At 39.2% G+C, this 27,609-nt stretch overlaps 1 protein-coding gene across 1 annotated transcript in view; it reads left to right on the top strand.

Annotated features, from left to right (window-relative positions):
* The first annotated feature begins 10,049 nt into the window (after nucleotides 1-10,049).
* adcy1a (adenylate cyclase 1a) overlaps nucleotides 10,050-27,609 on the top strand; it is a 32,666-nt gene continuing 15,106 nt past the window's right edge. Inside the window, exons 1-4 of the mRNA XM_062428919.1 lie at nucleotides 10,050-10,658; nucleotides 13,813-13,962; nucleotides 14,357-14,475; nucleotides 21,024-21,135. Coding sequence (XP_062284903.1) covers nucleotides 10,050-10,658; nucleotides 13,813-13,962; nucleotides 14,357-14,475; nucleotides 21,024-21,135 — 990 coding nt within the window. The remainder of the gene's footprint in view (nucleotides 10,659-13,812; nucleotides 13,963-14,356; nucleotides 14,476-21,023; nucleotides 21,136-27,609) is intronic.

The following is a 27,609-nucleotide window of genomic DNA, read 5'->3' as shown; positions in this document are numbered from 1 at the left end:
AGAGACAGAGGGCTAGGAGTCATTTAAATTAGTTGTGGAAGGTTGTGTTCATTAGACAGTGTTATGATAATGTAATGACAGTCATAACGGAGTTATCTCAAGAGAGCTATAGTGTGTGAGAAAGAGGGAATGGTGCAAGTGAGCATACACAGGTACATAATGCAACTTTGATATCTCGGGAGTCACTCAGGGTTAGTTCATTTCATGCCCACTGTAGTTTCAGCACTCTCATAATAACGTTTTTGTCCACACAGCATTGCAGCACCACAAACATGCCACAGTTGTTCCACATTGGTGAAACAGCACATGTGCTGCGAAAATACCCTGTACTATTTCCACTGAAGTGCTATTCCCTCTCCACTGTGGCGCCTCACCACTTGCTTTCTCTGCTCAACAATTAGTATCCAAATCAAATCCCTCTGTTGAGTATCACCAACTGTTAATGTATATCATCATTATCATCATTGCCATGATTAGATTTCCTCATTTCCTCTTCTATTACTGCTGCTTCCCTTCAAGGAGAGGTAAGGCCAAGTCCCATTTTTCATCAGAAGAAAAAGTACATGGAGAGGCACTAATGAGAAATCTCAACCATCTGATACAGTCATTTCTGCTCTGTTGTGAACAAGGCTGTCAGAGAGCAGCCAACTCTGCTCCCAAATCCTGCAGCTCATTCATGAATGTAGCGCAGAGGGATGAAAAAGTGCAAGTGGAAAGGTTCTTGTCTGACCCGAAAGCCTTGGGGTTAATAGACTCATCATCATTGGTGGCAGCCCTGCAAATATCGCTCTGTCTCTATGAATGAGGAGGCAAATTGACCGGGAGATGGCATGAGTGTGTGTGTCTGTGTGGAGGCATATATTGGTTTTAATGTGAGTGTCTGTGTATGTTTGATTGACTTCATGACTTATCTTGTTGGAGTCTCTGTTTGAAAAAAAAAAGCTGAGAGTGGTATCTGATGGAGTTGGATGAGTGTGTGTTTGTGTGTGTACTTGCACCAGAGGGAAGAATGTGTGTGTGTTTGCCCTGTATGTGCACTGGTATGATTTTTTTTCTCTGTATGCAGACTGGCAGAAGTGTCAGCCCAAACCAGGTCAGGCTGGTTGAGTAGCTGTGAACATTACACAGATACACATACTGTAGTTTTACAGTTACACAGAGCTTGTCAATGTCCGTTAGGCATGGCATGGATCACTCTGTCTATTCAGGAGTACAAAATCTGTGTTTTGAAACTGAGGCATTTTGTTAAAATACTAATGCTGTTACTGGAGCAAGTCTAAAATAACAACTTTTACATTTGAACTACATTTTAAAGGATGGATAACACATTGTGTATAAAGCTAATGAGATTGATAACATTGCATAGATGGCTGCTATATCATCACATACTCATATTTTTTGATTTGTCAGCCAGGTTACTGTTGCCAGGGCATTTAAGCAGGTCAAAGTTGTTCTGTTGGAGGAAAAGGTGTTACTGATCTGTTTCAATCCTCCCTGTGGCATCAAAAAAAAAAATTGAAAATTGGTTAATAACTAGCTTGGTGCTTATTTAAGTTAATACAATATTTTTAATACCAGTCCGGGTTCAGAAGATGTTCCACAGCCAGTCCATGTTCACCTGACTGATAGGACAATAGGTTATATACTGTACAGGCATGGTCCTAATTGACCTTCAAAGGACATTTGATACAGTAAATAATTTTATGCAAGAAATAACAGGGTTATAGACATAGACTGTTTATAAAATAGATCTGATATCCTTGTAGTTAGTTGGTTTAAATCTTAACCTAAGTAATCATATGACAAAAGATGATACGTTACATTTTGATTACTAAAAAAAATCATTAAAATTGCCATTAGGGTTCAGTATTTAGTAGCAAGTCGTGTATAAATAACTAAATGGCAAGGCACCAGGGGTTTACATGTGTTCGACTGTACTAGAGACCAACATATAAGCATGACACTAGCAAATTAGTTCAAAATCTATATGATGTGAGATGTTGATGAATCTATTATTAATTAGTATAAATAAAACAAGGAGAGATGGGTGAATGTGCTTAGTATTTTAGTAAAACATTTGTATAATGAATAATATCCATAATTAAACTGGCATATCACAACTTGAAGGTAAGTCTGTAATGTAGCAGTAGTCTTTGTTGTCATCATGATTTTTGACTATGGAAATAAGTTATTTGTGTTCTAAACTATTTATAGTTTGTTTTATTGCACTCCATGTTATATTTTTGGTCTTGTATGTTCAGATCCGTATTAGATTGAATGTCTGTCTTTTGTTTTTGTTCTCTTCTTTTTTGTGTGAATAGACTGTGTATAATGTGTTGTTTATGACAGAATATAACCAGACCGTATGTTACAGACATGCTTTATCCCTTGATGAGCTTTCAAAATAGATAAATATTTTTAAAAATAACCTGACGATATTTAGAACCAGCTGTATAGTTCAGAGAAAACCGAATGGCAGCAGCTTAAGAAGGCCTAGGTATTTTCTATTTATAGCAACTGTCAATTCACAACACTGCAGGGCTTGTCTCACATGCAAACTCACACACCTTCATACAGATACACGCACATATACAGTGCTAGCAACACATACTAATCTCCTCACAGTCTCCTCTTTCTAACCTTTCCCTGAACTATGTGTGTTTAACAGTCTTGGCTGTGATAACAAAGCTTTACAGTTAATCCTTTCATTGCCATTATAAACCCCCCACCCCCCTTATGTTTGAACCTCTGTGATGAAAGCTTCATATTCTCACAATGAGATGAACAGCCAACAATTAATAACAGTCAGATTGAGGTGAGGAAAAGAGCCAAAAGCCAGTTTTCATATACCGACTGAAGTATCATTGCCTTTGTCACAGCATATCCCTGAATTATACTGGTGCATCTATGTAGCCGGATTGGAAGAGACTTGTTGTTTGAGAAAGGCTAAGATGGGGGATCAGGTGCAAGTTAATCTGCTCTAACCCTGCACTAATTAGGATCGAGGCTAGCAGCCACTTTCTCTTGGTTATTGATCACCAGGCCCCATCTCGCTTAGAGAAGTATTTGGCTCCTATGAGAGGCACACATAGGAGGGAGCTCTCCCCACCCTGCTTGCTGAATCTTGTTTGTGTCTTTGAAATTCAATATTCACTTCCTATTTAACATCAGGCCTTTCCAAGTGTTGTTGAGTCGCATTGGTTAGGCTTCCAATCAGCCGGCCCTGTTTGTGCCGGTTTCCTTGATCAGTAGTCTCCAACTGACCTCATCTGACCCACTCAATATTCATTGTATAGGTGTCTGTTAACCAGCAGTGCTCGCATCTCTTTCTGTCTCTAGATTTCACACTTTTCATGTCTGCCCCTGTCTCTCTTTCACTTTCTCTCTTTCTCATTTCAATTCAGCTGAAGTAACCTTAAGTGACAGAGTACTTCCAAAGTAGTATGATTTCTACAAAGTCAGGTTGCTACTAGCCAAAAACATTATAGACTCTTTGGACATGTGCTTGGCATGATGATATTTACAGCTAATTTGTTTTTTAATTATATAAATTTACATAATACCAATTTTAAATGACTGTTATTTAATGTCACTGTGAAGGACAAATCTCTGACCCAATATAAAGAACTTTTGTTCTCTCAAAAATCAAACATTTGTCCCAGATTGGCCTAATAATGAAAGTGAATAATTCAAACCAAATTTAGATGTCATCCCCTTATAATGTTGATATGGCAACTGTATTAGAAGTAAGTTGTTAAATTACACATCCAGTAGACATGGAGCAACATTAGGATTTATTTTGAATCATGGTTTTGCCTACGTGACTAATGTAAGACTAACATTAACTGTCATTGTAGCTCTGTTTTGGTCTCCATCAACTAGCCTGAGCTGGTAGACTCCCTATACTATGGTCACCAGCTGGTTGCTAACTTTATCTCTGTGCCAATTGGTGCTGAGCTCATAGCGTACAGAGGATTTATCAGAGCTTTTTCATTGAAAACAGCAGCTGTGACTGTACACAAGGTTGTTAAAATCAAAATAATGAGCTGAAAAATGCTAAAAGGAATTGCAGAATTAGGTATTTACTCTGTGGGTTCTATAGGCAAAGCCTTCCACATTATATTTAGTTATTTTTTGGTTAGAGCAGCTTTACAGACACATTTTGGTGTCATACAACTTGCGTCTTATTTTTGTAGTTACCTACCTGTATTAATAGTACTCATGTTAATTGGTAAGATCTGGGAATGTTGCAACATTATTTTAAAGTAGGATGAGACAAAGACAAAAACATAAGATAATAACACATTTCTCCACATTTAGCCAAATAGAATATTTAAAAGAAGGTGAATGGTAAAAACATACCATAGTTGTTGAGGTTTGCTCACTTCACCACCAAATAAAGTGGTTTATAGCTAAAGCTGTTAGCTTGTTTCCAACCCGTCTGATTGTCTGAGTGCTTGTGTTTCTTGCCTAATTGCAATTTGCTGTGGTGAAGTCACTATGTTCCCACTATGTTCTCAGCAATTACTGGTAACTAAGATTTCATCAGAACTGACAGAGATAATGGCCATTAAACATTAAACAACTAAGTAAGGCCAGAGTTGGAATCTTGATTTAATAGCACTTTTGATAGCCTGAACAGCCTGGTTAAATGTTAAAATGAAAGCAGTACAGTTGATTTCAATGGTCAGGTTGGTGCGGTGTTGCATTTCACACTACCTATTTTTTTTCTCTGTCTTTCTCTCCTACCTCATGTGCTGCACAGTGAATACTGACCCTACACTGAGGCGCACAGATTCAGTGTGGCACGTGATACTTTGGTAGACAGCCATAGTGGGAGGGGTTTGAGGCACATGGACTGGACACAAATACACACAGACAAACACACGCACACACGCACACACATACACTCACACATTGCCTCTCCCAGATTACTTGAACTATCAGAAGCTTTAAGAGGATTTCACAATGGGAGGGTGCTGCACTTGAATCTCATGCACCTGATGGCTATTGATCCATTCTAAAGCGTGCACACAGATGCACATGTGAAATGGGCACAGTTGTTACCTCTTGTCATTAACAACAAGCTTCTGACATTTTGTCTTCATTTTTCAGTGCTCAGTGTCATCAGAAGTTCTACTCTGTTCTACTTTGTAGAATTGAATTCAGGCCTACAGCACAATACATTAAAACAGCTTAGTATTAATCTGACCGACTCACAAGTTTGAGTTGTTGTACAGGAAGCGTCCAAACAGTAATCCACATCTTATTAAAGGAGAATAGTAAAAGTAAAATCCTGAGCATTAAACTTTTTTTACACAAATTGTGGTTCCAGCAGAGGTTGCCAATGAAATAAATCTCTCCATAAAGAGTACACTCTCGCTGTTGGGCTCATTAGCAATGCTGATGTGAGTGGAAGATTAGGAGGGTAGAGCTGTCTGTAATGGAGGAGACACAGAATGCGTCCCACAAACATGTATGTTGATAAGCAAAAGGTTGCAATCAGCAAGCTGTCATGTCATGATAATATTGTGTGTATTGTTTAGGGATAGGGAGACACTGCACCAGGATTACGTTTGATGGTGATGCATTAAGTGCAATTTTTAAGAAAGCCAGGTTTGACCTACATTTCCCTCTCAGTTAAAATACAAAAATGTAGACTGTGTCAGTGGTTAGCAACCTTTTCACATTAACAGCTGCTAAAAAGGGAGTAGATGAAGATAGAACCAGCCTCATGTTGAAGATGTAAAATGCAAGACAACAAATGTTGACACAAATATTGAATTTTACTTGTGCTATTTTTAAATATTTAATATTTCATGCAGGTTTTGCCTTCCAGCAGGCCACAACTGTTTAACCTTTCACACATTATTATTGAAAGAAGGAATGCAAAATTCTCATACATCTAAGATCATTTTATTTATATGTTAAAAAATATATATTTGCATATTTCAGAAATTGTCCTGTGACACCCAAAATCATTTCCTGGAAGGAGATTGGGGCGCTGACATCAAAAACAAAATGAAAAAACATTGCATTATTGAATATTTTACATAAAAAGTGTTACTAAACAATGCTGCTTCCTGGATCACAATTCAAAAGTAACACTTGCTGCATATCTGCAGTTATTACACAGTGTTGATGCTTTTTACAGGACAGGATCCTGAAAGCAAAACAGTAACAACAAGCTGTTAACGTTTTGTGCCATCGCCTGTCTACTTGAGAATGTGTCTGTGACCAACACATTTTTCAGCAATACTTACCTGACAAGAATGAACTGTGTTTTTTTGTTGCTAAATAAAAAAACATACAAAATGCAGTCCAAACATTTGGTGACCTTGCTGTCATCAAAGGGTCCATCAAAAGATGAATTACATCTAAATCATGATGGAATCTGGGATATAATATAGCTTCTACATTTATCTGTTGTGACTGTATACGGGAGGTGTTTTGAGGAGGAATGAAGGATAAGCTTGTGGATTTTTTCCCCCTGCGTCCAGTTTTGATTTGGTAATTATGTGTGCATTATGTTTTCAGCCATGACAAATGGAGTTCTGCAGGTTGCTGCTCAAGGCTGGATTCAGACTCATTTCTTTTTAAGTTTATTCGAAAAATTTCTAACTTGTGGCTACATTTAATTTATACTTTCTCTTCTATTTCATGAGCAAAAGAAAAGAACTAGATCGATCACTATATAGTGAAAGAAACACAATGTAATATGTATATAAAGCCCATATTCTTGCAGAGTTCTCCACCATTCCAAGATGTGGCTGTTTCTCTAAGGAAAGAGGAGCAGCACACCTGACTGCTGTGGAAAAATGTTTTTCCTTAGCACTTTTTAATTAAGGCTGACATTAGCTAATTCACAACACACATTGCCAGTTCCTCTGGGGTCTGGCTTGGCTGTTTCATTTGCTGGTGTTGAGCCAATGTGTCTGTGATTATAAGACCAGCAATGCTTCAACCACATCTGGACACTGGTGGGACTTGCCAGCTGCTGGGCTATCATTACAGATCATCACTTGATGACAGTGTAAAGCACTATTTAGAGAGAGGTAGCAGCTCTGAACATTCTTTTGGATGTGCTCAGCTGTTTTCATTCATCCACTTTTTATCCTTTTCATCCCAGAGCAATAGCGTGCAAGCTATCTGTTTCCAGATTCAAAAACACCCTGCTGGTTGGAGAATTAGGGGCTGTGAAAATCTTTTTGAAGCATTTTTGAGGGAGGGGAGAGGGGAGAGGGTGATATTTCTCAGTGCTCAATTCACAAGAAAACATTTGAGATATTGACCAAAGGCTCTATAAGAAACAAATTTGATAGCAAGCATTTGCTACTGTAAGATCTCCTAAATGTTATAGATCAGCTTTTGGAAAGAGGCTATACAACTGACATGTGGCGGAGAAGATTTTAATTGCTGGAGAGCTCAAGCTGTTGAGTCATCAAGCTGTTATTCAAATAACGATTTTGCAATGTAAATATGTCAGATACATAATCAGCTGTTTTTACATCATTTCAGATGCTCAGCTGTTTCATGTCTTTCAGTGTGAGAGGATTTTTTTGTGAGATGAAAGAGCAAGAGACAGGAATAGAACGACAGACAGAGGAAGTGGAGACGATTTTTTAGTGGAGAGGCACGCAGCAGGAAGCAGGCTGCTGTCTCCTTGCCCGATGCCCTTGGAGTGCAGCTTTGGTGTGTGAACTCCCATAAGACCTCTCTTTGTTCTCAGAAGATGAGGCCTGGCAGAGTGTGACCATGCACTTATACCTGAAGCCATCAAAAAGCAGAGGGAATAACACTTTTGTACTGTACAATGCCTCTGCTCTCATTGCCCCCAATGTTCCTGGTCACAAACAGGCCAAGAGGTCCTCGTGGGTATACTGCACGCCTTCACACAAATGCAAAGAAACCAGCTGTCAATCAGCAACAGTCAAAAAAGTACAAACCTGCATGTGCAGATACATAAATGGCAATCTGAATGTCAGATTTTCATCTTGTTTGAATGCACAGTTTGACATTTGCTTCAAAAGAATGTGAAATGTCTCACGAAACGGAAAAACAGCAGCGTTCATTATTGAGATTAAGTGGGGAGCTGCTAAACAAGGAATATTGAAATATTGATTAAGGCGATGACAGTAAATCAATGCCAGATTTATTACACACTGGTCAGCAGACTATAAATGATGACACTGTTTTTTGGTTCATTTGCATGTCACCTTTGCACGCACATATCAGTGTTTTCTCAGTGTAAAAACCTTGTGGATGAGACATAATATCAGCCTAAAAGCAATGTGTCCTACATCCTGCGCCCCACATCTTTCTCTCAGGGGAGAAGAGAAGGGATAGATAACACAGAAAAGTGAGACTGGCAGGCAGGCGAGAGGGATAGGTAAGGGCCTTGGATGGACACAGCAATAGAGCTGTAGCTTGGCCGAACATTTAGTGTGACAGCGACAATTTCACACATCTCACAAGATTTCAGAAATAATATCAACTAGGCCTGCAAATTGAAGATTACTTTCATTATTAATTAATTTATAACCTATTTTTTATTGTTTATTTTATTTTAATATACTAAAATAGATAAATCACAATTTCCAAGAGCCAAAAGTAACATCTACAGAATGCTTGTTTTGTCCCACCTACATTTCAGAAACCAATTATATTCAATTTACAATTATATTAAACTAAGAAAATCTGCAAAACCTCACATTTTAGAAGCTGTAACTGAACAATGTTTGGCATTTTTGCTTGATAATTGACTTGAATAATTATCAAAATTGTTGCACATTAATTTTCTGTCGATTGACTAATTGGTTAATGGACCAATCATTTCAGCTTTAATATCAACTCACTTGAGCCGTTTGTGCACAGAGAAGCGAAAAGTTTGCAAATTACAATCATAAAACACTTGTTTGGATGTTTCTCCTTGAGCAGGCTGTAGTGTTTTATTTAGCTAACCCCATCCATTTCTATCACTCTTTGTTTACCTGTCACACTTTATACACTGAGTTAGATCAGTGAAAGCTAGAATACAAACAGCTGAGGGGGAGGGGGACAGAGGCCATGAGAGAGTCCTGGTAGCATGGTAGAGTGCTGGACTTTGGCATGGGCCATCCATCTGTCACTTTCTTACACCCTGCCTGGCACTGACGGTTCATGGTAACGGCAGCCTGTGATGGATGACTAATCTTCCCCTAGTAATGAATGAGACACCACCCCCTGAATGCCAAAAGGGTGCTGATGGTGAGGGTGGCTGCCTCATTGGCATCACATATATCATACAATGAGTGGTATGCAAGCATGTTGCCCCATGTCTGTGCCAACCATAGCTACCAGTTAGCACTATCTCTGAGATGAGGATTTCATCATAGTCTGAAAACATTGATACACAAGAAATCTATTAATTCTGCTTTCCTCTCTCTCCTATTTATGTGCATCTGTGAATCCATCTGTGTGAGTGAGGATAACAGGAAAAGGAAGAGCATAAATTAATGTTAAAAAAATAAATAATTAGATTGCACAGGGTATAATGATGGAAACAGTGTAGGTGGGAAAGCAAAAGGACACTGTGGATGGTGTACTGTCGGCTTGGTGAGGGAAGCTCTGCAATCGCACCAGTCAAATCGTCTTGACTGTGTGTTGAGTAGCTGAGACCCGTCTTATCTTCACCTCATAATGCGCAGGCGTGATCCTATCTGAGCCCCGCAAAAAGCTGTTACCATCCGAACTAGACGTCGTGTGCGCTGCTCTTCATGTAGCGCCCAAGCCGATGCTGAAATTTTGATACATGTTATTTTGCAGATCGTCGTTGTCAAAGAAAAAAGGGTGGGGAGCCAGGAAATGAAGGTTTCTTTGGTTGCTGGTCTTTCCGAACGGCACAGTTCAACCTGTGGATAGTGTGGAGCGCGTCTGTGGCGACCGGCCAGTCTCCGCTATCTGGGACGCTCTGCCTCCAGCCTGCTGCGCGCGTCTTAGTTGGCTCCGGTCTGTGTCGGCGAGGGATCCGGTGTTCCGTTTGACATAAGCTGTGAGCAGGTATTCAGTTTATGAATGGCACTGACATGGAGGAAATACCGTTTCAGAAAGTCAAAACCAGGCGGAAGAGAAGTCACTGTCCACCGGGCGTCCCTTTGACCACCATCGTGTGCGAGGACGAGTTCGACTGCAAGGAGCTCGAGTCTCTCTTCCAAAACTACAACCTGAAGCTGGAGCAGACGTCCACCCTGAAAGCCCTGGCTGTCCTCATCTTCATGTCCTCGACGCTGGCCTTAGTGGAGTTGCTCTCCGGCCCCAGTCTCACCATCTCCAAGGGGTCCCATCCAGTCCACTGTGTCATCTTCGTCTCCTTGTTCATTGTAACTAACGTCAAGTACCTGCAAGTGACACAGCTCCAGCAGATTGTGAACCTGACGCTGCTCTTCGGCTTCACTTTCTCTTTCCTCTGCTGTCCCTTCTCCCTGGGCGCGATGGGGATGGAGCCCCCGACTTCCCCCGAGCAAGGCATGTGGCAGCTCATCTTGGTCACCTTCGTCGCCTACGCGCTCCTACCTGTGCGGACACTGTTGGCTGTTGTGTTTGGAATAATGGTCTCCATCTCTCATTTAATTGTGACCGCCACATCCGTCACAGTGAAAACACAGAAACTATGGAGAACGGTAAGTATAGACGTCCACATGCACCCATCGATTATGGCACCTTTGGTGGTTTGTAGATACTTATCTTTTAGTAGGCCTACAGTCATCACCATCACCATCATTTCAGCATCGTCCAAACAGTGTAATATAACTAAGACCCATGCAGAAAGAGATAGTTAAGACTGGAGTTCAGCACTAAGGACAGCTCCCTGTGGTTAGACTGGATGGGATTTGCTCAGGCTTTGATCAAATTTGACAAAGTGTAATTCTGCCATGACCTGTTTAGGTTTCAAAAAAAGACAACCTAGTTCATGTCAGCACACCCACTGGACACGCAGCAGTAAAACTGTTAGCCATGAAGGAGAATTTTAGATGAAAAGCTTGATGTTAACTTCTTGTGGCATGTGATGGACAAACACAAAGTAAGTCTGTGTGGATATTTGTGGGCACATTTTCCCCCTCCTCTCATGGTACTCTGAGATACAGGCCTTGAAGTGATTTGACATATTTACAGTGGTTAAGTAATGGAGAACTACAGAACAGTACTGTGCAGGCCATAGATATGGTGATGCATACCTGTGGGCAAACAAAGAGGAAAAAATGAATGAGTGAAGCAGTGTGTATGACCATGACTGTTTCGGGCTGGGAATGAGGAACCACAGTCAAATGCACACACACACACACACACACACACACACACACACACACACACACACACACACACACACACACACACACACACACACACACACACACACACACACACACACACACACACACACACACACACACACTTTCACCACACTACAGTAAATGCTTCAGTTGTGAAAAATAGGGCAAAGTCATGCATGTAATTTTAGAGCTAAAATAGGAATTGGTACACCACTCTCTATACCTTTATATCTTTGTACCGTCTGTCACAATGAGGCATACATACACTCACATTTCTGACTGTCATCAGCTGTGGGGAAAGAAGATATGTCACATCAGTCAAACCCCTCCAGGAGTAATGGAACATTTCTGCCCTAGTGCAACATATGACATGAAGATTGTGCATTTCTTGGAAACAAAATTGAGATTTGATCAGTTCATCATGTCCTTGGATGATGACAGCGTATTTGCAGAGGAGATTGTTTTCCTGTATGTGGGCTATGAGATACCTACGTACGTAGCCATGTGAAGGACAGTGTTAGCTGTTCGACCAGAGATAGCTAATCCATTAAGCTTAGAGATGAGCTGTGTGGCATGACCCCACACAGCCCAGGCTCGCGCCAACCACCCACCTAGGTCCCAGGCACTGAGCCTACAGTACCTTCTGCTTCACAGCTCATTCTACCTGAAATATTATTTCTGAAGCAATAGGTGAGCACTCTCATTTCAAACCTAGTTTATTACTGGCTCCCTGCTCTTCAGCTGTGTGTCTGTCTTGACATATTCTGCAATAACACTTTAAACGTTGTGTGTCAAGAATAAAGACAAGATCTTTATTCTTTTAGTGCCACATTATATTGACTCATCAGAGAGTTGGGAGTGATAAATTGCTATATGTCATAAGTTTACAATCTTGCATTTCCAGATAGCGCTTGGATTGCACAGAAAACCTAAATGCTGAACAAACTGAAAACTTAGACCCCAAACCAAAGCAAATCCCCCATCTAACTACAATGACTACTATAACAAAAACATAGTATCCAGTCCCAGAGAGTTTGTGTTTGTAATAATCTTCACTAACATCAAGTACAACAGTGATAATGTGCATATTAAATGAAAGCCCTGTATTATCAAACACTATTGTACAATAAATTGTAACAGTTATACTTCACCACCTTAATACACCATGAAAGTTATACAGAATCAGATGATGTAAAGGTTATAATTGCTTCACTGTGAAAGACTGTAAGGATCTATTTCTCTGACAGTGAATGGATGAAATAGCTGCAGGAGTGAGTGCAGTGCAATAAGGTCAATCATTGCCATAACAAGGCAATTTGGGGTTATCGCCACAGATAAGCACGAGAGTGAATATTCTATACCACTTAACTCCAACGTTCACTTTTACTCACTGGCAGCTCTGAAGTAACTTGAGCTTCATTTGAACATGTCGATGCTTGCCCGCACGGCTGCCAAGCACAAAGACAGACTGCCTCTGCCAAAAACAGTCTTTTCAAGGTACTCTATTATTCTTTGGACTGGGAAACATGCCTGTTTGTGGTGTTGGAAGTTTATTAAATTTAAGAAGTTGTGAACATATCATATGAAGCTTTCAACAGCGTGTTTATGATGGTCTTCGGAACGAAAGTGCTCTGAAATGACACTCATTCTAAGAAGTAAAGCATAATTAATTTGTTTTAGCTTTTCTTAAGGTCACCTATTCTCCATCATCGACTCCTGTTAGGGAAAACACAAATGATGAATGACTTAAGATATGGAGAGAATGAATTCCTTACAATTATTTCCCAGGGTAACAGCTTGCTATACACTCTAGAAGTGAATATTAGACCTTGTTTGATTTGTGTACAAAGTCAGCCAACCTCAGTCAAGTAAAAAAAAAAAACCTTTATTTGTGTCCTGCGCAAGGTTGAAAGCAGTCATGCTGTTCTGCAGTGATGGATGAAACAGCACCAAGATTCTCTAACGTTTTAATGTCACAGCTTCCGAAACAGAGATATAGTAGATATAATGTGCTGGTATGGGAGGACTTTTATTATTCTTGATATCAATTATACTACACCAAAATAGGCATTGTACAGTCTACATATAGAATATTCTTCCAATCAACTTATTTTTTATAAATGAAATTCTACAAAACTCCCCTATATACCTCTCTAGGGGATATTTAAGCAGTTTCAGAAATGTTAGGAACACACTTTAAAATATGCATATGTACACGCTTATGTGTATATATCATTATGTAGTCTGGATACTGAAATATATACAGACAAATATATCCATACTATATAGATACAATTATATAACCAGATTTTTAAGGTTGTTACACATTTGGAAAAACACATTAATTTTAAGTTGACTTGCATGGATTTACATACACTGACAAATAGGACACACACATAACAACAATTATTGTACTTACATAGTCCTAATACTATGTTTAGGTATGTTTAAACTGTACTAAACAATGTAGACAGTCTTTTATGTTTTGTTTTGTTTTTTGCAGTTGGTTGCCAACACAGTGTTGTTCACCAGTGTCAACCTGTCAGGGCTGTTTGTGCGCATCCTGACAGAACGAGCCCAGAGGAAGGCCTTCCTGCAGGCTCGCAGCTGCATTGAAGAGCGACTCCGCATGGAGGACGAGAATGAGAAACAGGTACAGGCACCTGTATTCTGCTGACAATATGTGTACATGTTTTCTTTTCCCTTCCCTTCCATTTTTTTCTCTCTCATTTTCTCTCTTTCTTACTTGTGTCATGAGTCATTTCGACACATTATTTCTTTCCGTTCTTTTTATCTTGCACATTTCTTATCGCTACTAACACTCTGTCCTGTGATAACTTTGCTGCGTTTGACTGTACAAAAATGTATATTTAAACATACTTTATCTTTTCTCTCCCCATCTCCCTCTCTCTCTCTCTGTCTTTCTGTCTCTCTTTCTCTTTCTCACTGTCTCTTTTACACACACACACACACACACACACACACACACACACACACACACACACACACACACACACACACACACACACACACACACACACACTCAGGAGCGCCTGTTAATGAGTCTGTTGCCCAGGAACGTAGCTATGGAGATGAAAGAGGATTTCCTGAAGCCCCCTGAAAGGATCTTTCACAAAATCTACATCCAGCGCCATGACAATGTCAGGTAGGACCCTCATATCATCCCCAACTGTGGTGTGAACTGATCACAATGATATTTAAACCCAGCAGGGAATTTACTTTACTAATTCAACTTTTAACAGTGGCATTTGGAGATACTATATCCTCCTCATGAAATAATTTCCAGCTGAAATAGTGGAATAAATACTGTCTCAGTGCATTAAAGCACATGCTAAAATTTAACTGAATATCTTGAACAAACATGTCCTCTGGAAATAAAACTGATGGCTACACAATGTAGTGTGATCTGACCCAACATTTTCCTAAAACATTATCATTCCCCAGGCTTCAAAAAACAAAATGTCTCATTCTTCACGCTTAACATCTGATTCACTCATTTATTATTAGTCAATATATCACTGGAATCATAGCAAAGACTTGAGATTGCACCTTCCAGTTGTTTATTATTGTTGTTGTGTTTTGGAGCAAAGAAATGTAATGAGGGCTACAAGGAACTTACCCAACATCCACTGATGTCAAGATCAAAATCTGTACTCATTTTCACAGGGCTAAGGATAGTTTGCCAGTGGCGCGTATGCCAACTTCAGGGCCATCAAACCTCAGCAACCTCCCAGGGAAACAAGTGTTAGGGTTCTCACTGGGGAAACAGAAAGGCAGATTAAGCAATGCTTACTGAAGAGGAGTTTCCTCTGGCGCTTATGTAATGTGCTACACATTTGCCAAGCTCCCGGCTGTATGCTGTCTTAAGATCATTACCCTTTGCTACAGGTTGATGGCTAATAGGTCTCAAAAACTGGCATACAAATGATCTAACAGTGGGTACAGTGTATTTCCTTGCTGTAAAAGGCAGTTCATAAATATTATATCTCTGTCTATCTGTTCCAGTGTCTCTCTTTGAATTCAAAATGCTGTGCAGGAGTATTTTTGATTATTTTGATTATATACTCAAAAGTAAAAGTACTCAGGAACATCATTTCTCCTTTCAGCATCATAATATTTTTTATTATATTACTAGATTATTATTACTGATAAATTAATACGTATGCAGCATTTTAATGTCACAGCTGGTGGAAGAGGAGCTGATTTTCACTACTTTAATACTGTTGGGTTGTTCAAAATCAACCTAGCAATGTATCATATGAAGTAAATGCAATGGAGTAAATAGTACAACATTTGCTGCTAAAATATAGTGGAGTTAAAGTATAAAGTAACATCAAATAGAAATACCCAAGTTAAGTACCACAAGTTTGTACCAGAGTGCTTAGTCGGTTACAATCCATCAATGCAAATATGACTCTTGCACTTTCCCTCTTGACCCCTGCAGCTGTAGTTGGCTGTGTTTGACCTTTTAAACCTTTGTCAGAAAAAATGTGAACAGTATGTCTGAAAACCTGATGTTTACTGCTCCATTGTCTGCAAATTCAAAGATTATTATTTTTTATATTCTCCTTTTCATCCACTTAAATCTGCGTTTCTTATTGTAATGTTAAGTCTTATCATTCTCCAGCATTTCTTATAATTTCCTCTTCCTCCTTTCCTCTGTGTTCTTGGAGCAGCAGGGAGGCTTGAGGAGCAGAGTTTGCTTAGCCCCAGGATTAAGTTGCTGCCGGGGATTAAATGCAATGGAGACTAAATTCTTGTTGCATAACGCTGTGTTATGCACTGTGTGTGTGTGTGTGTGTGTGTGTGTGTGTGTGTGTGTGTGTGTGTGTGTGTGTGTGTGTTTGTGCGCATGCTGTGGTTAAATATGGACTCATCTCAGTGGAGCTCTGCTGATTACTTTTGTGCCTTGAACTCCTTCAGTTAGCACCAGCCTGTGAGAGTGATCTAAACTGAATGCAGTCATGATTTATATGATTTGGGTGGACAGCAAAGTAAACAGTGTGCAGCACAATTTACTTGAATTTTTGGAGTTTACATCATTATGTTCTGAGACTGTGGGCTGTGTTCGATCTGATTACAATCTGGCTGGTTTAATAACATTTAGGGGTTGAAGTATTGTAACTTATATGATTAAAAAATGGACATTATAAATGATTACTGTAAGGAAAAGACATTTTTAAACCACCAGTAATTCAATTGTTTTCACCTTTAATAAAATATATTGTATGTGTATCATTTATCATATAAATAAGGCAAAAACTGCTAAATTATGAGCATAGACTGTTTAAAATCATATTTCTCTTTTAATTAAAGAGCTTTCAGAATTATCACATCACCTTATAATTTAGCACTCCCTCTACCCAACATGTCTGCCATGTCTATAAATAACATGTAATTCCACCCCCACACGTACATTAAATAAATACATAAAGGCAATCACTCTCAATTTAAAGGCTTCCTCTTGATAAAACAGACAGTACATTGAATCAAGTATAAAGTGACAGACTTAAGTCTTTTAATACATTAGTTAAAAGAACAGTTTCTGCAAAGAAAGAGATGAGGTCAGGATACCTGCAAAAAAGAGAGTTCATTGAGAGAAAAATAATAAACAACTGAAAGGAGGTTTTGTTTTATGTTCACAATCACACATACAGACACAATTTATTCTCCTGTTGTTGGCATCCTGCACTCCAAATTATTGCATATACTCCTCTGTGTCACCTCCTTTATTGGCCCAGTGTCAGCACATGCACTGGCAACATACTATAGCTCCAGAGGGACCCATTCACAGTTAACCCTTAAGTTGGCACGTGGCTTGTGTCTTCTGCTATGATCTGATATTAAATTGAAATTTTAACTGCCAAAATGGCTACAGTAATGCCTCACACTGAGGGAACCAAGAGATTAGCATAATTGGGGGAATAACTCTCCTTGAATATGTGCCATTGGAGAGGAGATGATGGATGAGGGTGTAAGGATGGTTGTATTAGACAATATTAGATAACAGAAGATTATGGTTACCACGGATATAATCATATATGAATTATGTAGCGTAATCATTTGAATTGTAGCGATTTGCCTTCTGTAGGAGATAGAGTGTACTGAGTCAGAACCTTGAGTTGGGTTTTGACCTTGAGTATGATATAGTGTAGAGTTTCTTGTTTGGTAGGCAAAGGCCGAAGTTAGAACAGCACACCAAGAGAATTGCAGAGTTTGCTGGCATGGTTTTCAGAACACATTCAAAATCAGATACAGATGTTGCCAGTTAAAATCTGCAATCAGCAGCCTCTGTGCGCAAATTATTAAAAACAGTGCCCTGAAGAGTTAAATCTGCTTAAAGGAAATTATTCTTCACACAGCTGCAAATTCTGAAATATTTGTGCCAACTTATAATAAGCTTGCAATTTGACACGTCATTTTTAAACATGTAACCATTTTCTATATGCCTATAAAATCACATATTGCTGAAAATTGCACACATACTGCTTACTGTATAAGCTGTATAGTCAAAAATAAGCCACAGATGTTTGTGATATGAACCGCAGCTCTGCACACACCCCATACTCATATTTAGATTTGTCTTTTTTATTTAGTTTGCCTGTCATACTACATGTGGGAACTGTTACTAATTACAGAATGAGTTTATGTGTTCCCCTGTGTAATATACAGTATATCGCTGGATTTATGTACCCTTTCATGATGTGCTAAGTGAAACATCTGCTTAAATTAAACATTTCAGCATCCCCTGACCTATATTACATCCTTATTTCTATTCATGATCGTATGGTATTTAAAGTACGTGCCACCATGATTACACGACAATGCATTTTTGTATCTCTGTAAACCTGGAACTAAGAAATCTTGTGTACTGCTGAGCATTTGTATTTAAAGGGCTGTATCCTCAATGGTAGAACTTCATGATTCCTGACCTGTACTGTACTTCAATGGAACAGAGTGCTCATGCTTTGTGCATGCTTTAGATAAAAGTAAAGACAATGGTGTGCGTGTGGTTGAAATGAGGTAAACACAGTCTACAGTCACATGAGGTCATGAGATATCGGGACAATGCAATCAATGGGATGTCTCTGTACCATGTCATGGTTTATGCTTTATGCACACTACAGCCAGGCATGTGGGAGCTGCAGATTCTTCAAGCTCCTTTTCTGAAAAATCCCCAAATCTTTTAGGCACTTAAGGGCAAATTTCTCCCTAAACAATAACCAAACTACTCACTGAAAAGCATGCTTTGGGCTAAAATTATGTAGGTTTTTCCACATAACCTATTAATAAGTATCCAGTCTAGTATTGGCAGTACAGTACAGTACAGTACAGTACAGTACAGTACAGTACAGTACAGAATGCGAGGAAACATTGCTTAGCCTGTAATTTAAAAAAAAAAAAGATCCACTGACAAAAGAATCCAGAAAATGACATTGTGACTGCTTCACAATGAAAGTCACTCTATATTTCACTAGTTGAATGCAGTGTCACTGTATTTCACTAGTTGAATGCTTTGAATTAAAGTAAGAAATGTTTGAATTAACAATGACTTAAGACAACTCTTACACTATATGGCGTTAGAAGCGCTAACAGTAAACAGTGAGGCTGACATAGAAATAGTAACTCTGGATTACAGTCATGCAATTTGAGTCCAGAAGGATTCACTGAATGGCTATTGCTGGAAAAATGTTGACCATATATGATATTGAAAATGGGGTCATCATGAGAATTATAAAATAGATAAATGCAACAGTCTGCTGCTCCCATGTGTAAAGCCACACATGAACCAAACATTTAATGGAGACTGCAGAAGTATTTTAGCTTACTTGGGAACATCCTGAAAATGTGTGTGGAAGGCAATTTTCTTGTCTTATTAATATCAGATGTATTAATATAGGCTACCCCAGTTAAAGTTTTCCTCAAAAGCAGGACTCCAAGATGATTTGCACATGTTCTCCACAAAGTCAGCTATCTACTCTCTAAATCTAGTTAGTAGCCAGCTGACTTTGTCTATGTGAAAATGGTGATTTCACAGTATTGTTTGCAGCCGTCCTCTTTGAATTCATCCTCATCGTCCTCATTATTTGTGTTTCAGAAAAAGTAAAACATTTTCTCATGAGAGGTTGGTTGGATTAAAGACTACAATACTGACTGGCTTTTGAATACATGATTGCTGCAGGTGGAGCTGATGAATTTTTAATTAATTACAATCAGCTTGTCTCAGTTTGCATTTCAGCCCTCTAAAGAGAATCTCAGAAGGCTGGAGATGTTTTGGGGGAAGTTTTTAATCAGCAATTTAACTTAAAATAAAAATGGCTCACTTTACTGGAGGAATTCATATTGTTTTGGCTTGGAGTCCATAGCAGGCATGAATTTGTTGTGCCTATTTGAGGGATTAAATAACTGGGCATGTGTTCTGTAACTGATCAAATTTTTTTTTAAATCAATTAGATTTTTATCCAGCCCTTTGTTTTATTGTTGACCAAATCATTGTACACATCAAAGCTGCTTTGTATGCATCCATACTGCAATTAGGGTGCCCACTGATCCAAGACACTTAATTGCATCAGTTTGGTCCTTTTCTGAGCTTTTATTTAATATTCCAAATATTTGTCAGCCACAGAAGGTTGCCAAATAAAACATTCACACAAACTGAATCCATTGCTCCTCATTATGGTGGCATCTTTGAGACAACACAATGACATTTAGCAGCTCACTCTTAGAGATCCATCACCCTGTCACATTGTGAAAACTCCAGCCCACATGAAGACAGTCTGCTGTCAGTATACGAGCCGCAGGACAGTCAGAGTTTGATGACTAATTCCCCTTTCACACACCCCTTTGCCAAACAACACTCAGCGCAAATCTTTCATGAGAAAAGTTCCTGTTCTGCTCTGATGCAGATTGATAATGAGTAGTGTCTCATTTTAAGATACAGCAACACAAGTAACCTTTACACCGGGGCCATTGCCCATGATGAATAAGGTAATCTGCAAAAATCACAAATGGCACAGAAAAAGATTTAGGATTTATATACATATATATAACAGTGAGAAAAAAAACTCAGCCACCCTTAGAACGCAAAGTTTAAACCTCAAGCACTTTCAGTCCTGTATACCAGCTGTCAAAAGGGAATACAAGTTCACCTGGAGACTGTGACAGCACCTTGATGGTTGCATTATATCTTAGAATGGCTTCTCTCCATCTCCTAACAGGACATGACTCCACCTTGATCCCCGTGAGAATGCTCTCGCTTCTATTTTGAGTCACTGTGCTTGACTGCGCTGCCGGTCCGTTTGAGAACTGGAGAGCAGGCTTTCTCTCTCTCTCTGTCTCTCTCTCTCTCTCTCTCTCTCTCTCTCTCTCTCTCACTCTCTCTCTCTCTCTCTCTCTCTCTCTCTCTCTCTCTCTCTCTCTCTCTCTCTCTCTCTCTCTCTCTCTCTCTTTATTTTTTCTTTTGCTGCTGCAGGCCCTTCATTTGAATGTTTGATTACTTTGCTGTGAACACATTATCCACAGAGAATGTTCAAATTGACTTTGGTTGAGGCTTCCTTAATGTCTGTTTAAACATAAGAACTCAAGAGATCAGGCAGCCAACATTCTTGTTTCCTTGATACAGTGTAACTTGAAGCTATAAATAACCTGCATTGACTCAAATACTTATTTGTTCTCTCTTTGTCTCTGTTACAGCATCCTGTTTGCAGACATAGTAGGTTTCACCAGCCTGGCCTCCCAGTGTACAGCCCAGGAACTGGTTAAACTGCTAAATGAGCTGTTTGGAAAATTTGATGAGCTTGCCACGGTGAGTCTGTTTCCCTTCCCTGAGCACATATCCCTCAATTACAGTCACTTGTGGCATAAAGGCTGCTCTTTTTCTCTGTGTATACACTTCAGCCAGAGTTTGACACAGCAAGTATGTTTGTGTGTACTGCATTGGCCACCGGCTGTTGGCACATGCCACTATTGTACCAGCTTAGCATGATGTCACAGTGAATACTGGAAGCCCATATGATGGTTAATATGATTATCCAGTGCTTCATTTGAGGAAGAGTTGACAGACCTCTTTAATCTAGGCCAGATTTACCCCGAGTTAAACCTCGTCTCCACTCCACTTGTGTGAATGAACTAAATGAAGGGGCCACTGAGTTGTACTTGTACCCAATCTCTCTCGTTTTGCATGTGGAAAAGATTTCAGCTCTCCCATCTGTCAATATTTCACTCTTTGTGATTTCAGTGCTCAAAATCCGCTCAACTTTTGCTGTGAATTTGACCGCTGTGGTTAATCTAGTCACTCTCAAATGTGTCGCTATCAGCGCTGGTATTACAAAATACCATGCCGTGACGTGGCTTGGGGGATGAGTTCACAATTTAAAGTATTAAGTCAGTATTAAAATGTGCCCATATGAACACTGAAACCGTTTTTCTTGCTGTAATCATTCCTCCTGTTCACACTGGCCTTTAAAAGATCCCTTTCTAATGTACTTCCAATGTGATGGATGTGATTTTTCTGCTCAAAATACTGTAACTTGGGGAGATACCCCAAACTTTGTGTAAGCCAGACAACTTGGGGAGATACCCCAAACTTTGTGTAAGCCAGACTTTGGAATACATTTTTGCACAGAACAAGGACTCTTTTTAGTACCCAATCTCTTACATTGGAATTCCATTAGAAAGAAATCTGTTCACAGAAAGTATGAACAGTTTTAAAGGGGACATATTACACTTATTTACACTTTTTTGATGTTAGATGTCTATGTTAAACTTGATCAAAGTTCAAAACCTTGAGGTCACACGAGGGGGAAGTAGAGGTGACACTGCAAACAAAATGTTCAGAGAAGACTGATGCCTGAGCTTTTGACTTTCAGGGAGCAATATTACATACAGTACCAGTCAAACATTTGGAAAAGCCTTCCTGTTCACTTAAATAAGAAAGTGTGTCCAAACATTTGATCAGTACTGTATGTAATATTGCTCCCTGAAAGTCAAAAGCTCAGGCATCAGCCTTCTATGAACATTTTGTTTGCAGTGTCGACTCTACTTCCCCCTCGTGTGATGTCAGATTGATCATTCATGCCCACAAACAGCCATCCATTCCATAGCCTTTGTTGCCAAGGTTGTTGTTATGGTTGTTCCATGGGATGTTCCCATTGTCCACTTGCATATTTGGGATTGGATTTTGGCTCAAACATGTACAGATATATTCGCAAAATTCAAGGGGGAGGGGCAGCTTTTCTAAGATGACCAATCAGAAAAGAGTGGGCTCCTTGGAAGGGGGCTTTAAAGAGACAGGAGCTAAGATGGCCTGTTTCAGACTGTGCTGCGTATAGAACCATTGTAAGATATATAAGATATACGAGTAGAGCCCCAGAATATAAATATAGACCTGTAAATGTGCATGATACATCTCCTTTAAGGCAGACTTGAAATACAGGTATTTAGAATCAATACTCCTCCAGTAAAGTATAATATTGCTCCTTCTTGTCCAGTTTGAGTTTGGCTGACACATACAGTATCTTTGTTTTGTGAGAAGGTTGAGCCCCTGAGCCCCTGAAGATCACCCTGCCACAGCCTTATCTACATGTAATCTGGCCTCTATTACTTACACTAGACGCATGCCCTTGTCAAATCCATTAATCCACAGGATTACAACTTAACCTTTTTTGCTTTCATAGAAGGTTTTTTCTTGGCCACATTGAGAGCTCTATTTATAACTTGCTTGTTTACATGCACAAAATAGAAATGACCTAAAAGAGAGTGCCTTTCATTTGATTGTTATTGTCAAATAATTATCATTGCCTTCCCATTTAATCTTGGATCGGCTGCTGTACCTGGCTCATGCTGTTTTGTCAGCTGCATCTTTACCTTGTGGAAAGTTGCATTTTACCCTGACGTCCTATTAGAAAACAAAATGACTCCATGCATTACACACACACACACACACACACACACACACACACACACACACACACACACACACACACACACACACACACACACACACACACACACACACACACACTTCAGTGATTGAAAGATTGATACCTTTTCACTTTCCTCCCCCAAATTAATTCGTTAGAAGAAATGCTATCTTGAACAATGTCAATTTTCTAGCTGTTGTGATTTGAGCAGTCTCATTCTTTCAGTTACAACTTAATGGATTGGTCTGATCTCCACTTGGCTGCTAGCAGGGAATCTCATGTTACACTGAAAGGCTGTCCCCAGCTACGAAACTTGTCATCAAATGTTTTAGCCTCGCCCTGACCCAAAGCCCCACTCATTCTGATCCACTTTGGCAGGAAGTGGCAGTGCCAGTGACTCATAGCTGCGGTCACTGTGGGCACGCAGACTCTTCTCGTTCCATATGAAGAGCGGGCGATGCCACATGGCCACTGGGCATCATCGCATAATACCATTCCAGCACCATCCCCACACCACCTGTCCACTCTTTGGACTAGTCAAGCTGCATGGGAAGTTGGCCAGGAACGCAGTGTTCTCCTAAAGTGCTGTTTATGTAGTAAACCAAGTCTTCTCTCCTCTCCTCTCCTCTTCCTTCTTCTTCTTCTTCTTCTTCTTCTTCTTCTTCTTCTTCTTCTTCTCCTTCTCCTTTTCCTGAAGCCATTTGGCTCAGTGTTCAGTATAAATGAAGATAAGGCAGCAAACATGAACCCAGGTTTATCAGAAACCTTCCACCCTCATCTGACCTCCCGTTGACCTCAGGTAGCAAAGCAATTTATAACAGTTTCCAAATTTAACACAAGCTCACAACACAATCTTGATTGAACATTTTTATGTTTGAACCTTTAGGACCACTCATAATCATTAGTTTTTTGTTTGTTTGTTTGCTCTGGCTTTGGGTCAGGGTAGGTTTTATTCAAATGTAATTTATTAAAGCAGTATTAATTGTAACATTCTTAACTATCTGTGACCATTTGGGGGCAGCAGAACAAGCTGAAAACACAGAACTGACTTATTATCACCTTATAAAACTGATTTGGCAGGTTCTGATGCAGCAGACAAAAGGTCGATTAGCGAGGCTAAAGTGATCCAAAACAGTAACATTACAGGCTGTAAAACCAAAACAATGAGCTGAAAGATGCTATAACTCTCCATAGAGTTATGGGGAGCTGAAGAGTCATGTGTTAATTCCCTGTCATAGTCATTTGATGGATTGTTAATACATATAATATTATGAATGTCGTGTTGCCAGTAGATATACAATGCCCGGGGGGGAAACAGAGTTAAGTCAGTGTGTGGGTTTAGTAACATTTAGTAAGGAGGGAAGTAAAGCAAAACACCTTGAGTCTAGTGGTAGGTTTGGATTTTAAATTTGGCAGCACCAGATTCAGAAAGAGGCTGGATTTGAGTCTCGGTTTTAGCCCCATACGGAGGTCTACTCCTAGAGTATTGATTAAGTCAGCGCTCTTATTAACCTTTGCTTCAACCCCACCTACTACAAGCACAAGAATGACTCCTACCAACAAAGACAATAATTTAGAGCTGCCTTCCACTGTTGCCGATGTCTTTGTAATGGGAGAGGAGTGTCAGCCTTCACTGTGGACTGCAGCATTAACTTTACATCAGAAGACAACTAAACCCTTGCCTTCTTTAACCGTGGAAGCTGGAAACTAGAAGTTGACAGGAAACCTGTTCACACTGACCAGTATTTGCTGTTTGACTCCCACCACCCACAAGAACAAAAGCTTGTAATTATAATCATAATCGGTAATTATAACTCTTCACCACCAGGCCAAGAAACTGCCAACTACAACTGAGAGTGAAGACAAGAGGCACAATCTCAGGAAAGCTTTGAAACCATCTCACTAACCAACTTTGCCTTAATTGTAACAGTTACGCTGTCGAAGTGTTGCCACCATGAGTTTACATAGAGATTGCATGGCAACTCGCCACAGGCCGCTTTTCGCCGCTCTTCGGTGTGTTCCCGGTGTTAAGCTGTAACACCAGACTGACGTGCAGGGCTGCAATAATCAGCCGATGCGTATCTGAGGTGTCAGAGGAAGATAGCGGGATCATTTAGTAAAGACCTCACAGTTTTGTTTGTCATAAGAATACAATGACAAAAAACAAATAAACAAAAAACATCATATTTTTTGTAGTTAGTAGAAGGAGTCCAGACTTGACTATTTTTGACTTTTTTGTTTTATTGAAAACATATAACACTAAAAGTCCATCTATGGTTCACATGATAATTGAAAGTTGTAAGAGATAAATACACTAAATATAAACACTTCCTCTCCTTGGCTGAGTTCCCTACAGTCTGTCCGGCACCCAAAACAACAGTTTCTGTTGCAAGAGGGACTCTGTGATTAATTTATGGTTGTTGTGATGCCATATAACATTAATAGTCCTGGACTGGATTTGCTTTTGTGTCTATATGCGTGTGTGTGTGTTTGTGTTTGCCGTTTCCATGGCAGAGTTTCACACAGCTTTTCATTCTAGTCTCCCTTTTCTCTCCTCTTGCAACACCTCCCTGCATCACAGCTTTCAGACTCCTCCGCTCCTTGTTTCTCAGCTTTTGATTGACATGCAGCAGCCTACTTCCCTCAACTGTGTCTTTTATGCCCTGTGGTTCTCTGCACTCCCTTCCTCTCTCGTGTTTCCATTTTTAGGATGGCTCAATGATATATCTGTCTGCTGTCTCTTACTTTCACGGCAAGTCAGAATCCCCTTTTCATTCACACATATAAGGCTGTGATGGCTTACAGAATAGCTTATGTCGTGTGTACAGCGCATACATGCATACTGAAATGTATTTCCATACTTGTTTTCCTAAATCAATGTGTTTTTCACTTTATTTTCATCATGTTTGACGAGAGTAATAAAAGGCACATTTCTGGTGTTCAATTTTCAGGACTATTATCCCCTGATTAAACATAAGCACTTAATTCACTGGAAGAACTGACAAAACAAATTAATCTGCTCATGAGTAAGCTGAGAGTGTATTATCTGTTCGAAAGCTAGTTTTTGTGAAGGATCACTTTGTCCAAAATAGAGAAAGAAGTTGTTTTTACAATTATAACCTGAAGGAAATTCAGTAGTGATCATTTGTACATCTGGAGGTTTATATAATACAAAATCCTATGCCAAGAAAAATATAACACAAAACAAATCTCACCATTTATGATGCTAACAGTTTAAAAAAATATATTTTTAATTAAACACAAAGTGTGCTCACTGCCCACACTGTGACAGCTGCATATAAAAATCAGCTCCATATAAAAATTTGGGTGTAAACACAACTCAAATAACCCTGTTTGGGTTTGTCCCACAAGCAGGTGCAAGGATCACTGTCAAGTCCTGCAGTTTTCCCTCAGACGCCTGTGTGCTAGAAACTGTGGACTCAAGCTAAGCCAAAACTAAACAAGCCAGCTTGGGTTTTTGACAGAGGAGTCAGAGAAAAGACATTTTTCTGTTGCTAGAAAAATAACTAAATTAAATGATTTTTAGATCTACAAAACCAATGAATTAAGTTGTGCAGTCTACCAGCAAATATTTTTTTCCAATATGGAATTTTTTCCCTTTATTTGTTGGTTCAGGGATATAGTTTGCTTTGTAAGATCCCATATGTATACATCAAATTAGTTAAATTCATCAGCAATCACTTTTTTTTTTTACATGTTTACTTGCATTTTGCAACAAATTTTAAATAGATGTCCCTAGATAAGAACACGCACAGTTAAGAGTTACTTAGTAATGGTTTTCAGTAGAAACATTCAGTCATTCAATTTTAATTCATGTAATTATAATTGACATTATCTCCTTATTTGCGTATTCTCACACAGTGCTTCGGTTTGATTTGATCACAGTGACATTATCTATATAATAAGATTAAACTGTCACAGATTATGTTTTTCATTTACCTTAATAGAGATGTATTCTTTCATTTCAGTATGTATATTGCGAGTTAGTCCTGTCTCAATTTAATTTGCTAACAACAATATTCTTTTATCAAAGATTAACCTCCAAGATTCAGTTTGTGTGTTTGCAGTGTTTCTCACACACAAAGGTTTCTTTGGCAGCACTCCCAAGTACATTGACAGCCATCCAAGTATATTTTAATTATTAAAAAATATTGTTTAAATAAAACAACAGCAGTCATTCAACTGTTCCAAGAAAATAATACTCCTGGTTTCCAGTTTCTATCAAATGTTTAAAAAAAACCTGTGCCATCTATGTAAAGAAAATATTCTTAAAACATTGAACATTTGTTATCTATCATGTCCATCATATCTATAAATAGGTTTACTTCACAGAACTT

This window comes from Scomber scombrus, chromosome 11 (genome assembly GCF_963691925.1).
Source record: "Scomber scombrus chromosome 11, fScoSco1.1, whole genome shotgun sequence".
Lineage (NCBI taxonomy): Eukaryota > Metazoa > Chordata > Actinopteri > Scombriformes > Scombridae > Scomber > Scomber scombrus.
Note: the sequence above shows the minus strand (reverse complement) of the source record. Positions and strands in the feature narration are given on the sequence as shown.